The sequence below is a fragment of the Aotus nancymaae genome, unplaced genomic scaffold (genome assembly GCF_030222135.1).
Source record: "Aotus nancymaae isolate 86718 unplaced genomic scaffold, 86718_ANA_hifiasm-v0.15.2.pri h1tg000007l, whole genome shotgun sequence".
Taxonomy (NCBI): Eukaryota; Metazoa; Chordata; class Mammalia; order Primates; family Aotidae; genus Aotus; species Aotus nancymaae.
In genome coordinates this window covers 11716632-11732583 of record NW_026988418.1, presented here as the reverse complement: position 1 = coordinate 11732583, position 15952 = coordinate 11716632, and the positions used below count along the sequence as shown (strand labels likewise).

Sequence of the window (15952 nt, the reverse complement as noted above, 5' to 3'; positions counted from 1 at the left end):
GGTCAGAAGCAATTTTGGGCATGACACAAATAGTATGGCTTTGCCTGCTAACTGTGGTGGATTCAGTTAGAGCAGATGAAGAAACCCAACAACTTTGCTAGGCAGAGCTCTAACTGGGGCAAGGATTATACCTGTCAGAAAGTTGACAGGGAGGTCCTGGAAGTAAGGTAATAATAAAGGGTGGAGGTAAACTCTCCACCTCTTCTTGGCTGACTGTGAAACTGCATGTCAAGGGGAGACACTCAAAGTCCAGCCAAAAGTGAAAGCAAAGGGAGATTAGAGTCTTGGCTGCAATTTTGAATGATTTCCTAGTCTACACACAGGTAATCAGTAGAGGGTGGGACTCTTATGGGTTCATTGCATGACCACTTACCTATGCATATGCAGGTGAGATTCCTAGAAAGCCTCAAAGAATAAAAATACATAGAACATATATAAACTGAACACCAAATTGGCAGTTCTAAATCTAGCCATATCTATCATTATATTTAAATATGAATAGGACAAATGCTTCAATCAGTATTTTGTTGCCCTGGCAGAAAACAATGCACTCCTTCTGGAAATTCTTGTGATTGTGCATAATCATCTGTGAGTCCCAGGCTAGCCTCCTGAAGCCTTTATTATGGCAAGGATTCAGACCACATTTGGGATTAATTTCTGGCACTTTCATGGATGAACTGAGTAACCTTTGGCAAACACTATAACATGAAAATATCATAGGGTTTTTGGGTAGATTAATGTAAACTTGTAAATGGTTATAGCAGTGTCTGTCAAGTAAACACTCAATAAATGTTAGTGATATGATGATAGCCATGAATATCATGATGGTGATGATGGAGTAGTGATGATGATAATATCTCCTGTTCTAGATTGTGAACTCCGTTAAAACAGAATCTCTGACTTTCTCATCTTTGAATTTAACACTTAACACAGTACCTTGCCTGGAGTAGTTACTTAATAAATGTCTCTTGATTAAATTGAATGAATGAATTTCATCTTGTTGTAGACTTCATAGATGAACTGACATTTGAAATAGTGTGGTAATTAATTTTATGTGTCAATTTGGCTAGATTATGGTGCCCAGTTATTTGACCAAACACAAGTCTAGATGTTACTCTAAAAAGTATTTGATAGTTGTGATTAATATTTACAATTACTTGACTTTAATAAAGGAGATAACCTTTGAGATTACTTTAGCAATTTGAGTGGGCTTCATCTAATAAGTTGAAGACCTGAAAAGGAAAAACTGAGGTTTTCTGATAAAGCAGGGATTATTTTGTTTTGTTTTGTTTTTGAGGCAGGGTCTTGCTTTGTTGCCCAGGCTGGAATGCAGTTGCATGATCATGGCTTACTGCAGCCTTGACCTCCTGAGCTCAAGCTATCCTTTCACTGCAGTCTCCCAAGTAGCTCGAATGACAGACATTCACCACCTTACCCAGCAAATTTAAAAAAATATTTTTTTGGTACAGACAGGGTCTCTCTCTGCTGCTTAGGTAGGTCTCGAACTCCTGGGCTTGGTCTCCCAAGGCACTGGGATTATAGATATAAGTCATAGTTCCCGATCGGAAGGAGGAATTTTGCCTCAAGACTGTAGCAGAAATTCTGTCTTAGTTTCTAGCCTGCAGGCCTGCCCTGCAGATTTCACACTCAAGATTGCACATCAACTTTTCCCCAAGTTTCCAGCTTGCCATGAGAAGTCCAAAATCCAGCTGTGGATTTTGGACTTCTCATCTCCCTCAATTGCGTGAACTAATTCCTTAAAATAAGTCTTTATGTATATCCCATGAGTTTTGTTTCTCTGGAGAACATTGACTGATACAGCTGGATTTTTAAAATTCAGTAAAATAAAGACTAAAACATTGATTGAGTTCTTATGATGTGACCAGCAATATATGGGGAGGGGTAAAGTGATAAGTTACAATCCAGGTTGTGGTAGTTATAAAATACATCCAGAAATTCTTTGATATTCCTCTTTTTCTAAGGCAGAGCTAGTTCCCCTCCTATTAAGTCACTATTTCCAGTGATTCTAACAGATACATGACAAAAGTGACAGTATTATACTTTTGGTATCAGGTCATTAAAATCACTGGGGCTTCTGATTTGCACTCACTTGAGGATCACTCATGGTGGAAGTCACCCATCATGTGTAAGAACTCTCAAGCAGCTGTCTCTCATAGAGGAGAGGGTAGAAGCTGGACAGACTCTGCAAGAGTATTAAAGCTTGAAGATCCTTGAAGAAATTTTCAGATGAGCATTTGCAGGAAAGTGAGATAAATGTTACTGAAAACTAGCATAGAAGGGGATTCTTGTTATGTAACAGTAGCAAGTTTAACAGCACAGCCACCTATATTGTGGAATGTAGAACAGGTGTCTAATGAAATGGTAGTCTAAGGAGGCTTGCAGGCAGTGTTAAAGGGGATATTTGGTTTCTTTTTGCTGCGTGTTGCCCAATATGAGAGGGGAGAAAACGAAAGAAAAGGCTGTTAAGAAAGAGTTGGACCTTACTGATTCTGATGATTCTGAGTCCTTCCCAGTGGCAGACAATGCTGAAATTGAAGAAATGACTTAGGAGCAAAAATCATTTCAGGGTACTTTTGGAAAATTATGATCTGATGGTGAAATTAAGGATGTGACTGTAAAATCCTTCATTAAAACCTCATAAATATCTAACATTTTGCCTTAGAAAATCGTTTAATCAAACATAGCTTTGCTTAAACACTTAAGGGTACTGTTTCTCAGCATTCTCAGCAGAAGCCCAATATAGAGAAGTGTGTGGCTTTTGTCTAATGGAGTGAACTCCAATAAGATTCACATGCGTACCAAAAAAAGAAATGTAAGAACTCAATGTTGGCAGAAATGCCACCAATTTGGTCCAAAATTGAGAGAGACGTTACAAAAGGAAAAGGCTCCTGAATCCTCAAAATTCTATTGATAGGACCCAAACTCAGAGCACTGTGCAGCTTCAAACAGTCTACCTTTCATTGCAAAGGAATAGTGATTCAAAGGATGAAAGCAAGTACTCAGAATGTGAAGCCAAGTACCGTGGATAGTTATTTCTGAACAGAAACAGGACTAAGTCCTAATCAAGGAAGGTCTACCATTTCCCTGGCTGTATTTCAGAATTGTTATCCTATTTTCCACTGTTTTTCCCATTTTTGAACAGGAATGTCTGTAGTGATTGTCCTGTGCCTGCTGCACATGTACACCTTGGGCATGTGTGAGGCAGATAACTTTTCTCCTTAGGTCATATATCTTCTGATTGTGAGAAACTGTATTTTAGGAGCTGTACATAAAGAACTACACCTCAGTAGCTTTATCTGTACCAGGATTTTATTAAGATGCCAACATCTCGGATTTCAAGCTGAAGTAGTAGAAGGATGAGACTTTAATTCTTTTCTTTTTTTTTCTGGTAGAGCATGAATGTATTTTGCATGTGAGAGGAATGTAAGTAGTTTGTGGTCAGAGAGCAGACTGGTGGTTTTAAACCTGTGCACAAAAGTTTTGCTACTCCTTCATTGAAAACGTAGCCTAACTATGTCCTTAAGTTTGGATTATACTTAGTGAGTCTAATGAATAGAATATGGTAGGGGTGACAGTGTGGGATTCTGAGACTACATCATTGTGGCTTCTTTCTTGCTTTGCTCTTGGATTATCCACTTTGATTAACTAGAGCCACATCATGAGGACACTCAGTAGCCCTTTGGAGAGGTTTATGAGTTGCTGAATTTGCCAGAAGCTAGAAAGGAACTGAGGCTTCCAGCCAACAGCCCTGTGAATGAACCTACTTGAGAAGCAGATGCTCTAGCTCTAGTTGTGTTTTCAGATGACTGCAGCCTAAATGACATCTTTACCACAATTTCATGAGAAATTTCACCACAGAAACATATAGCTCAACCTCTCTCAGACTTCTGACCCACAGAAATTACGTGAGATAATAAATGTTTACTCATGCTTTAAACCACTAAGTTTCAAGGTGATTTGTTTTGCAGTACTAGATAATTAACAAGCAGACATAGTAGATATCACTATGAAGATATGTTTGCAGAAGAACATACATTGAAAATGTAGCCTAACTGCTCTTCTTGAGTGTAGACTGTAGTGATTCTAATGAGTAGAATGTGGTAAGAATGACAATGTTAAGTTTTCAAGACTATATCAGTTCAGTTAATTGTTAGGCAACTCTGATTTACCTTTTCTTTAATATATGTGATGTTTTTAAACTTAATCACAGTTTGGATCTGTTAAAGCCAAATGTAGGTGTTGAACCACAGTTATTTTTGCACCAACCTAATACATTGGTGAATGTCTGATTTCTACTGTATAGAATGAAACTGCCCTGGGCATGGACTATATTCTTTAATGTTTTATGAATGCGTAATTGTGTGCTTCCAAATACTTTCACAGATACTTTGTTACTGTCCTTTTGAATTTTACCATCGTTATCTCTATTTATTTCAAAGAGTGTTCAAGGTGATGATTGAAATGTTAGAAATACAAGCCACATTCATTTCTATATATGAATGTAAGATACATTATAGGAAAAAATATTGGCAGAATTAATAGAGATTTATCTTTTCTATTTTCGGGAACTACATGCCCAGGAGCTGGGTTTTTTGTTTTTGTTTTTTAAAATTTTAATGGACAGGCTAGGCCCAGTGGCTCATGCCTGTAATTCTAGTGCTTCAGGAGGCTGAGGCAGGAGGATTACTTGAGGCCAGGAGTTTGATACCAGCCAGTGTGACACAGTGAGACCCTGTATCTACAAAATAATGAAAACATTAGCTTAATGTAGTAGTGTGTCCTGTAGTCCTAGCTACTTGGAAGCCTGAGGGGAGAGGATCACTTAAGTCCAAGAGTTAGAATCTGCAGTGAGCTTGATGGCACCACTATACTCCAGAGACTTTGTCTCTAAGAAAAACAAAATTGAGAAATACAAATTGTATATATTTATGATATACAACATGATGTTTGATATATGGATACATTGTGGAATGGCTAAATCATGCTAACCTTTATTTCTTGACTATATAGTAAAATATGTCTTAAGTTGTAAAAGAAAAAAGCTGAAATTTATTAAGTATGTTTATATATTTATGACTATAATATATCATAGTTTAAAAATTTGAAGTAATTTGACAAGGAAATACTTAAAAATGAAAAAATAGTTTATATTTTAAAAGTGATATAATCACTCATAACTGAATCATCAGCAGAGACACTGTTACTAACATTTAGCCATTACTATGTTGTTTTTAATCTTTAATAAAAAGTTCAAACTAACAATGAAACAGCTGAACTTTGACAGTTGATTTTACTTTAGGTCATATTCTTATCATTAATAATTATCTCCATTTAAATGGAAATGTCTAATAGTACCCTCTTCTTTCTTCTCAGGGAAATGCTCCGAAGCTGGAATTTTCTACAACTTCAGTGATTACTGAATGTCTGATTAGTTCAAGGAAATGCCGCACTCAGGTTAAAATTATTTGTATAAAGTATTTAATAGTTTAATTTATTTAGTCATCTTTGTGGCCATTTAGCAAGCATTATTTCTTTATTTTTGACTGCAACTCTTCACTTTTCGGGGATCAATTTTTAGTTTAAGTAAAACAATACAGATATTCAACAGTATGGTTACATCTTAGTAAATGTGAGAATGAAAAGCTTGGTATGTATGATACAGGATGTCATCATGTGATGATTATTACTACGATTTTTTACTTCTTGGACATTTTCATTTTAATGCACAGAAATCAACCTGCCATAAAGATGTTAGGATCAAGTAGTCTCACAGAGATCTAGGCATCTTTAAATCTTATGGAAGTTACAGGTTACTGCAAAATGTTCAAAGGATACCTTTTTTAGCAAATGTTACCAGAGTTCTCAGATGGGATACTGGTGTTTAGTGAGTATGGTTTCTTGACTGTCTCTGATTTCTTAAGGGACTATTGCTCAGTTTAGTGGCTATACTGGTACTGCCAGATCAAGAGAATCTTGGACATTCCAGCCTAAGGATCATCTGTGTCTGAGATATCTGGATCTAATACTCCATTTGGTCTGACTTCTTTTTTTTTTTCCTTTTAAAAATATATTTGAGACAGGGTCTTACTCTGTTACCCAGGGTGGAGTGCAGTGGCATGCAGCTTTGACCTCCCGGGCTAAAGCAATCCCTTTGTCTCAGTCCCTTTAGTAGCTGGGACTACATGTTCGCACCACCACACCCGGCTAATTTTTGTATTTTTTTTTTTTTTGAGACAGGGTTTGTCATATTGCTCAGGCTGGTCTCGAATTCCGGGGCTCAAGCAGTCCACCCACCTTGGCCTCCCAGAATGCTGGGATTATGGGTGTGTACTAATGTGCCTGGCCTGGTCTGAATTCTTACTGAGTCACCAAGGTAGCTTACTTCCTTGTCCACAGGTTATCTAACAATGTCCAGATATCACTCATGTGTAGTTGCGTTGTGAGAGAGTAACAGTGAACTGTCTATGATGAAGAGCCAATAATATGTAAAGCTCAGAGGGCTCAAAAGGGCAGGCTTACCATGGAAGGAGTAGATTGTTCATTTACTGCATTATCAGTGTTCAAGTAAATTTTCTGAGGATGATAACTGTGACTTGAGCTAAGAAAGGTAAAATACAGAATTATTGAGGGGATCATTCTTATTTTATTTAGAAATATATTGAATAATTCAGAGTCAGGCTGTACTTATTTATCTTTTAGATGCAAGCTGAAACACAGCTTTTAGTGCTCTAAAAACCTAGCTTGCCAAATGCAGAGATATGTTATTGACTTGTTTTAGAGATGTGCACTGTGCACATTGTAAATTGTTAGAAATGTTTTGCCTGGACTCTGACAGTTTTTTTTCTTCACACTGGAGTATGTTTTTCCAATAGATGGATAGAGAAGTCTTTTTTTCTTTTTAACATTTTGTCTGAATTACAGCATATACACAGAAAAGTACATACATTATAAGGGTACAGCTTGGTGAAAGCCATTTCTAAATGTAAAGCCATTACCCATTCATAGTTTAATTGTACTTATGAACTAATATTTCCCTCTATAAACTTTTGATAGGATGCTTCATTTATTTTTTTTTGACTTAGGATCTTTATTGAACAGAGATATGAGAGAAAAGGCATTGGTGTCAGTATTTAAGGAAATATGTTTTATTTAAATATTCTTTCCAGAAATAAACAGATCTGGGCTTGAGTTCCTCATAAGTCTTCTGTAAAGATTAGGGAATATATGCAGTATACCTGGCATATAACATTATTATTAATGAATATTGCAGCTGTTACTGTGGTTATTTTTTTAAGAAATTAAGACAGTTGGGGGAGATACAGAAGAAGTAGTTGAAATATGAGATAGAAAAAATTACCTGGTAGGCACAACAGAGTATTCACTTTTTACATTAAAATTCTGAATGTTAACAGTCTTTGATTGTATTTAAGAAGGCGGTAAGTCTACTTTTCCAAGTGAATATTAGTTACATTTAAAATTTTAATGACTGTAAAGCAGCATTTTTAGTTTCAAAGACAATACAAACTATTTTTACTTTTGAGAGAAGTGAAGCTGTAAAAAAATTTTAGTTTTACAAAAATGCTTATAATGATCTTTATTCCTTTTGGCAATTTATTTTTAAATTGGATATTTTGTCACTAACTGAATGGACTGAAAAATTAAGCATATTACTATGAATTTTTTGGAATAAAACTAGTTTTCATTTCTACTCATTGTTTTTACCTACTGCAAAGTGGAATTTATTACCTAAATAGTTAAATATCAGTCAGTAGTAACTTTATGAATATAAATTTGTTAATCTGCTGTATCACATAGTTTTGATTGTATTACAAACCTCACTAACTTAGTGACTTAAAACAGCAAGTGTTTCTCACAATTCTGTGGATCTGCTGGTTGATTCTTTTAGTTTAGAATGGCTGGCTAGGAATGAATGGTTTAGGATGGTTTTACTCACATGTCTGACAGTGGCAGACATTTTGCCCAGGGAAAGGATCTTAAATTTCTGGTGAAAAGCTTGATTTCAGCTGGGACGATAGTCACAAGGCTCTCATCATCTGTGAGGCTAAGAATTCCAGCTCATTCATGGTGGCAGGAAGGTTTTTAGGAGTAAGAGAGGGTAAGTACTTTCCAAGTCTCTCCTTGTGCTGCATATACTATTTTCCTGTTGTCCAAAGCAAGTCACATGGTCAATCCCTTTTACAAATAGTATAACACAGTCACTTTTTTTTTTCAGTTTTACTAGGCATGAACAGGATGCATTAGGAATAAGTAGGGTTAGACAGCATGCATTTGTAGTAGATACTATGTAATTTATAACTTTCTCTAGTAGTATGCAATAGTAAAAGCTTTAATAAAGAAGATGAGATTAATTAAGGTTTGATATAATCAGAGGTGGATCTATAAGAAGGAACTTTCTGTAATCCCAGCACTTTGGGAGGCCGAGGCCGGTGGATCACGAGGTCAAGAGATTGAGACCATCCTGGTCAACCTGGTGAAACCCCGTCTCTACTAATACAAAAAATTAGCTGGGCATGGTGGCGCATGCCTGTAATCCCAGCTACTCAGGAGGCTGAGGCAGGAGAATTGCCTGAACCCAGGAGGCGGAGGTTGCAGTGAGCCGAGATCGCGCCATTGCACTCCAGCCTGGGTAACAAGAGCGAAACTCCGTCTCAAAAAAAAAAAAAAAAAAAAAAAAGAAGGAACTTTACAGCATTGCTGAAATGGATGATTATGAGTTTAGTGGGGTCTGCAGATAAGAGATGCTAAAAATGTATAAAGAACCTGAGGCAAGAGTTCTAGGGACTGAGGAGGTGAAAAGGGCAAGTAACAGATTCAATGAGAAAGAAGTCAGTTGAGGAAAAGAGGTTTTGGTCAGCAAGGGATTTTCAGAATTGGGGATGCAATGGATCTGCATATTTATAAAATCCAAGATACAGTAGAATTATATAATTAAAGCTGAAAAAGCAGAAACTCATAATTCTAAGGTCTTAGAAAGATTCATTGCTTGAATGTTTTAGTAAACCTCAAATATCCTTTCTAGTGCTAACATTCCTTGCTTCTGTAAGTCTGTGTTGTCGTAGAGATGGATGAAATGGATATGGCAAAAAAATTCTGAATTACTTTTTGAAGTCATTGAACAAGGTAGAGAAGGTCCAGAAGCATACCACGAACTATAGAAGAAAGAATGATGAAGTAATATGATGCAGCCTGTTCTGTATGAAATACATAGACCATTGCCCCAGCTGAAGCTTGTTTTCATTTAGGAAAATTAATTTTTCTGTGCATCTACTTAAAAATTTTTGACTCTTCTTCATCCTATTCACATTTTTATTTTATTTACTTAGTTACCTTTAGCAAATAGGAGTATTGAGGAAGTAGAGCAGGTGTAGGATGGGGGGCTTTTAAAAATGATTAAAGTTAGGAAGACATTAAAAAATTCTCAGCAGTCCATTTTCTTGAATTGAAAAGCTTCTTGTAACTCTGGATGAAGTATGGAGAAATGTTACATAATTTGCTTGTAATCTAACTGTTAAGGCATTTATAAGGCAGAGATGATTTGAATAGGATGTTATTCTAACAATCAAATTAGCAAAATTAGAATTATCAAATTTTATTTAGCCTCAAAATTTTTAGACTGCTAACCAGATTTATTGGAAGATAAAATACCAGTTATTAAGTTTATAATGTTTTTTATGTTTCTAATTTTATAAAAATATGGGACCAGAATTAGATGGTATGTTTATCTGTCATTGTGAAGTTACAGCTTGGAAGGGAGCTTAAAGTATGTATTACAATCCAAATAATACATTTCATTAAAATATGTATAGAGTTGTTCTTCAGACATTTGTGTTGTACATTTGTATAATTATAGCAGAAGGGATGAAACTTATTTTTATAGTTTTCTCTATAAAGATTTTGTAATCAACTAATTTGCATGTATTTTTAATATTACTAAACATAGGTCTCTTATATAGGCAGTTACATGACTATGTATGATAACCAATGTTTTTACTTTTTTGGTATACTGAAAAATAATTTTTTGATACTGTTTCTTAAATTTTTCAGGTGATTAAATATTGGGCTTTAATTTTTATAAAGTCCTTGTTAGTTGGACTTAAGGAAGTTTGAGACAGTATACTTCAATAATTACTATAGAAAGAGTTATCTAGGAAAATGTGGATTTGACTTATTCCAGGATCAGCACAGATAGGAAGGACTGATCTAATTGACTTTGATAGATTTTGTGTGTCTTATTTAAATTACTTTATAATTTTTTTTTTTTACCAATAGAAATTTTAAAAATCTCCTTTGACCAAGTTAATTTTTATTTTTTATGTTTAGGATAAATTTATTTACCATTCGGCTCCAGTTGAAAAATCACACAGCAGACTGCAAAACAGAACATCAAGATCACAAAAGAAAAAATCCAAGTCACCTGAGAGAAGTAAATATTGCATAAATGCAAAAAACTACGAACAGCCTACAATCTCTTCAAAATCACACTCTCCATCTCCCTACACAAAAAGACGCATGTGTGAGCTATCTGACGATACCAGGCGGCGGCTGGCCCATTTAAATCTGGGGCCCTATGAGTTCAAAAAGGAAACAGATAAACCTCCATTTGTGATTAGACATGTATGTGTTCTCTTAAGCATTTCTATTTGAAACTGATCAGTACTTTTCCCCAAAAAATGTTATTCTGAAATATCTTTCAACTTCTAGCTTATATTAATACTTTTCTTTCCTGACTGCTAGCCTAGCAATCTAAGAAAAGAAATTAATTTAGAATGAAAGAACTTGCTTTTTCTCAGTCTTCAGACCTGACGGAAATCAAGCTGTGTTATGAATGCCATGTAAAATCCTCTCATATCGGTTTTCTTTCTTATATAGTAGATAGCATAATAACCACCAATTGAACTTGGTTGTAATTGACATTAGTACTAAAATGGCAGAGTAGGACTTTAAAAGAGAGCCAAATATTCTATATGAAAAGGAAGACCCTCCTTTTTTAAATTATAAAAATTAAAATGGAAAGTAAGTTTCCTTTTAAATTACGTCCCTTGGGTAAGCTTTGTATAATTGATCTTCAAAGCAAATTATTTTATGAATATGGCAAGGCCTTTGAAAGTGAAAAAAGTTCATTTAAGGGTAACATAGTTCTAATCTTTCTATACCAAATTGTGCTTTTGATATAGTTGAAATTTAGAGTCTTGTGTTTATATGGTTATCAAATAGACTTTGACCAAATTTAAGGGTTCGTAATCAGAATGTTTAGTAAAGGAATCCCTTAGAATCTTCATGGTTTCCTGAATTTTTATAAAGTATTTTTACCTTAAAAGCAATTCTTTACCAAAAGCTTTCAAACTAATAAAAAATATGAATTAATATAATATACATATATAATAATGCTAAACCTCAAGATTTAAGTGCTGGTAGAGGCAAAATAACTTTCTGGGACACCTATAAAAATATGACTAATGTCTTTAGTTCATTTTTTCTAAGTTCTAAAATGAATTAATCCAACATGTAAATATGTTGGGCTTTGGTGGACTAATAACTTTTTGAACATAAACCATCTGAAAGTTCAGATTTTCTTTGTGATACCTTTTTAAAACAAATTAAATATACCTTTAGTAACATTTCATTCCACCTATATTTTGACTCTGGGTCCTTTTTTTTCAGCTCTTAATAGATTTTTTTTATTATAAAAGAAAATTTATAGTGTAATGGATACTTTTAAGTGGCAATGTTTTGTTGAGGTTGTTGTGACTACTTTTCTCATTTCTACATAATTTGATTATAAGTTTTGGTCACTTTTTTTGTTGTTGTTTGGCCAGTATTCAGATAATAGTTGCATATTTGATGTCACTTTTAGAATGCCTTTAATTTTAAGTCTGCCCATAATTACAAATTAAATAGAAAAGAAAGGATATATTTTCATCTGAAGGAATAGTAACATTTTAATTAAAATGCCTATGTACAAAAATAAATATTGTGGGAGTAGCCATGTTAAATTTTTTTGGCAAAAATAACTGCTTTTCTTTAAATGTGTGTTTTATTATTACTTTTTATGTCATTGTTTAGAATGGAATAATTCTATTCTAAATAATTCTAATATTCTAATAATTCTAATATTGCTTCGTACAAGCCTTGAAATTTGTATTTAAATGGTTTCCCTCCCTAGCTTTTCAATAAGCAGAAACGCCTACTTCTAAGTCTATACTTAGAAAATTACATTATTAAATATAGGAAAGTGGATTTTTCAATTGTATTTGTAAACATAGACATTTTTTTTCTCTGTAGCCATTCATGGTTTTAGAAGCACTTAGCAAATTGATAGCCAAACACAATTTTAACTTAATACATGCATATGCAAAATGTAACACTTTTAGGAAAGACATTGTAGTCAATGCACATGGTATGAAAAGTAATCTTAAAGAATAGGAAACAATTTTAAGAAATCAATTAGCATTCTTCCAGAGAAACTGGTGCAGTTATCCTAGAGGAGTTAAACAGCCTTTTTATTGTCCGTTCATACAGAATAAGATCTTTTTTTTTTTCCTATTGTGGTAAAATACACATAGCATAAGTTTATCATTTCAAATTTAAAGTGCACAATTAAGTTGCCTTAAGGATGTTCAGTGTTATGCAGCTATCTGGTTCTAGAACTTCTTCATCCCTGAATGAAAACTGAACTAATTAAGCATTCATTCCCCATTCCTTCCTTCCCATAGTCCTGGCAACCACTAATATGCTTTCTATCTCTATGAATTTGCCCGTTCTACCATTTCACATTAATAGAATCATACAATATTTGGCCTTTTGTGTCTGGCTTTTTTCACTTAGCACAATGTTTTTGAGGTTCATCCAGGTTGGATGTATCATACTGGATTCCTTTTTATGGCTGAATTATATCCTGTTGTAAGGTTATTTACCACATTTTACTCATTGTGTGGGTTGTCTTCTTTAAAAAACTTGTTTTTTTAAAATTGTGGTTATATATGACATTTACAATTTTAACCATCTTTGAGTGTGTAGTTCAGAAACATTAAGTATATTTATGTTGTGCAACCATACCACCATCCATCTCTAGAACTTTTTTCATCTTGTTAAACTGAAACTCTGTGCCCGTTAAGCAGTAACTTTCCATCCCTGTGTCTCCCAACCCCTGACAACCATTACCATTCTACTTTCTGTTTCCATGAATTTGACTATTGTTGGTACCACATATAAGTGTGATTATAGATCATTTGTCCCATTGTGATTGGCTTATTTTGCGTAGTATAATGTTCATAAAGTTTCATCGATGTTATAGTGTATGAGAATTTCTTTCCCTTTTACAGTTGAATAATATTCTCTTATATGCATATATTACATTTGTTTGTTCATTCACCTCTTGATAGACACTTGGGTTGCTTCCATCTTTTGGATATAATGCATAATGTTGCTGTGTCACAGTGTATACATTGTGAATAATGCTGCTGTGAACATGGGTATACAAATATACTTTTGAGGCCCTGATTTCAACTCTTTGGGGTATATACCTAGATGAAAAATTGTTAAATAATATGGTAATTCTGTTTTAAATTTTTTGAGACACTGCTATACTGTTTTTTTGTAGCAGGTATACCATTTTGCATTGTACACCAAGAAAGTGTGAGTGTTCAAATTTCTTCACATCTTCTCCAACACTTTATTTTCATAATAGCCATCCTAATGGGTATGTCACTGTGATTTTGTGGTATCTCAAAATTACAGTGAAGTAGTATCTCACTATGATATTGATTTTGATTTCATTAATGATAATGATATTGAACTTTTTTCATGTTCTTATTGGGCATTTGTATAACTTCTTTGGATAAATGTCTATTCAAGTTCATTTTTAAATCTTTTTTTTTTGTTATTGAATTATAGGGGCTCTTTATTTACTCTGGATAGTAACCCCTTATCAGATAAATGATTTGTAAATATTTTCTCTGATTCAATGGATTACCTTTTCATTCTGTTGATATTATCCTTTGATGCTCAAAAGTTTTAAATTTTGATGAATAGGAATATCTGTTTTGCACATTTGTATCTTTTTTTTTTTTCTTAACTTTTTGTTAGAAAATGTGGCTATTATTATAATAAGCTATGTATCACTGAGCATGCTGGGCCTAAACACAGCAAAGTAAAGACACCGTTTGAATTCAAAATGTGCATACTAAGGAGATAAGAAGCAAATGGCTAGACTTTCAAAAATATGGCAAAGTAGATTGCTCTTTTTTTTTTTTTTTAACCTTGTGATGGAAAGCAAACTAAGCACTGGAGTAATAAACATTTCAATTCCAAATCTGTTCATTTTGAAGTAGGCACATATATGTAATTAGAAATTCCTGAGCTTTAATTTCAATTTTATTTTGCAATGAATAACAAAATATTTGAATAAACTCTTACTTTGAAACATGCCTGACTCTTATGGGCACCATCATGTTTTCCTTATGATATATGGTCTCTGTACTCTAGTAGTTTTTCTGATGCCATGAAATTGAAAGTCTAGGATTGTTTCAACTCTGTTTTACATAAAAATCCTGCTTCCTCTAGGTTGATCCCCCAAGTCCCAGGGCTGATACTTTATTTGGATCTTCTGGCAGAGACTGTGAAAGAGATGGATGGTCAAGGGTTCACAATGGTAAGCTAGAAGTTATCTTTCTTCATTGCGGTAGTTGCCTCAGCTATAATCAAGCCTTTAACTTGGCATCAATTTACAAAACCAGAATCTTTGTTACGTTATTAGATAACATCGTATAATGTAGCTTTTTACAACTTGTGGTGCACCCATATAGGTACTCTCTATAAAATATTAGGATTTCTGTGCTACTACGAATCATTTACCTTTTTGAGATTTAGAATATATATTAACATGTTAAAAACTGTGATATATTCTAGTAAAAAATGACTTAATTTTCTTTTACTCAACATTTTCTAAACTTGACTGTGGAACCCTTTTCTCACCAAGTAATTTTAACTGTGTTGTTAAGAATGGTTTTTCATCTTTAGCCCTAGTAGTCCTATGGAAGATAATTTTTATGAAGCAGGTTAAATAGTATTTCATAATTAAAGGTATTGAGTGTTAGTATCTCTAGACATTGCTTAGTGAGTTCAACAAGTATTCTCTAGCAACATTTAAAGTTAATTTACTACATAATGAGAAAGTCATAGAGGAAGAAAAATGAGATAGAGTGCAAAAAATAGAATCAGTAATAGAATCATTACATTGGTTGAGCTTCATCTCTATTTCTAACCTGTTGTGTATAGTCTCTCATTTTTTAAAAAATAAAATTAAGCATTCTTTTCTGAAAACATACAGAGTTTGTGCTTGTTTTTTTTAGCACTAGCAAGGAGATAGATGTGATAATCAAAAGTTTTTTTATATCCACAATAATAGATTATGTGAAATTAGAAACAGATGTTACACAGTTTTTACTCTTGGAACAAGCTTATGGACATGGAAAATGAGCTTTAAGAACAAGCCAATGTAAGATAATTTCAATATATATGTTTCTTTGGAAGATTTTTTGGGAACACTTACACATCTGATTTTTCTTGACAGTTACATATTTGCCAGCAGAACTGTCGTAGTTTGTAATAACTTTTAATCAAAGCAGTTAACTGCCTATGTAGTGGTATAATCAGAGAGATCAATAATGAGTTGTTTTTTCCTTCTAATTTTTGTTTTAATTTTTATTTTCACGTAATTTCAGACTCATGGAAAAGTAATAGTAGTATAAAGAATTGCCATATAGCTTTCACTCAGAATCCATACAATTATATTTGCTTTTTCTTTCACTTTTTCTCTTTCCTCTGTCTTGGTATGAGTCTGCATATAGATTTTTTTACTTTATTTTATTGTACTTTAAGTTCTGGGGTACATGTGCAGATCATTCAGGAT

The 15952-nt window shown here is 33.8% G+C and overlaps 1 protein-coding gene across 5 annotated transcripts in view; it reads left to right on the top strand.

The window, feature by feature from the left end:
- The window catches only part of SPATA6 (spermatogenesis associated 6), a 160915-nt gene that overhangs the window by 51879 nt on the left and 93084 nt on the right, over positions 1 to 15952 (top strand). For all 5 annotated transcript variants that reach the window (XM_012434815.2, XM_012434814.2, XM_012434817.3 and 2 more), the window contains exons 5-7: positions 5395 to 5475; positions 10363 to 10656; positions 14605 to 14692. In XM_012434815.2, coding sequence (XP_012290238.2) covers positions 5395 to 5475; positions 10363 to 10656; positions 14605 to 14692 — 463 coding nt within the window. The remainder of the gene's footprint in view (positions 1 to 5394; positions 5476 to 10362; positions 10657 to 14604; positions 14693 to 15952) is intronic.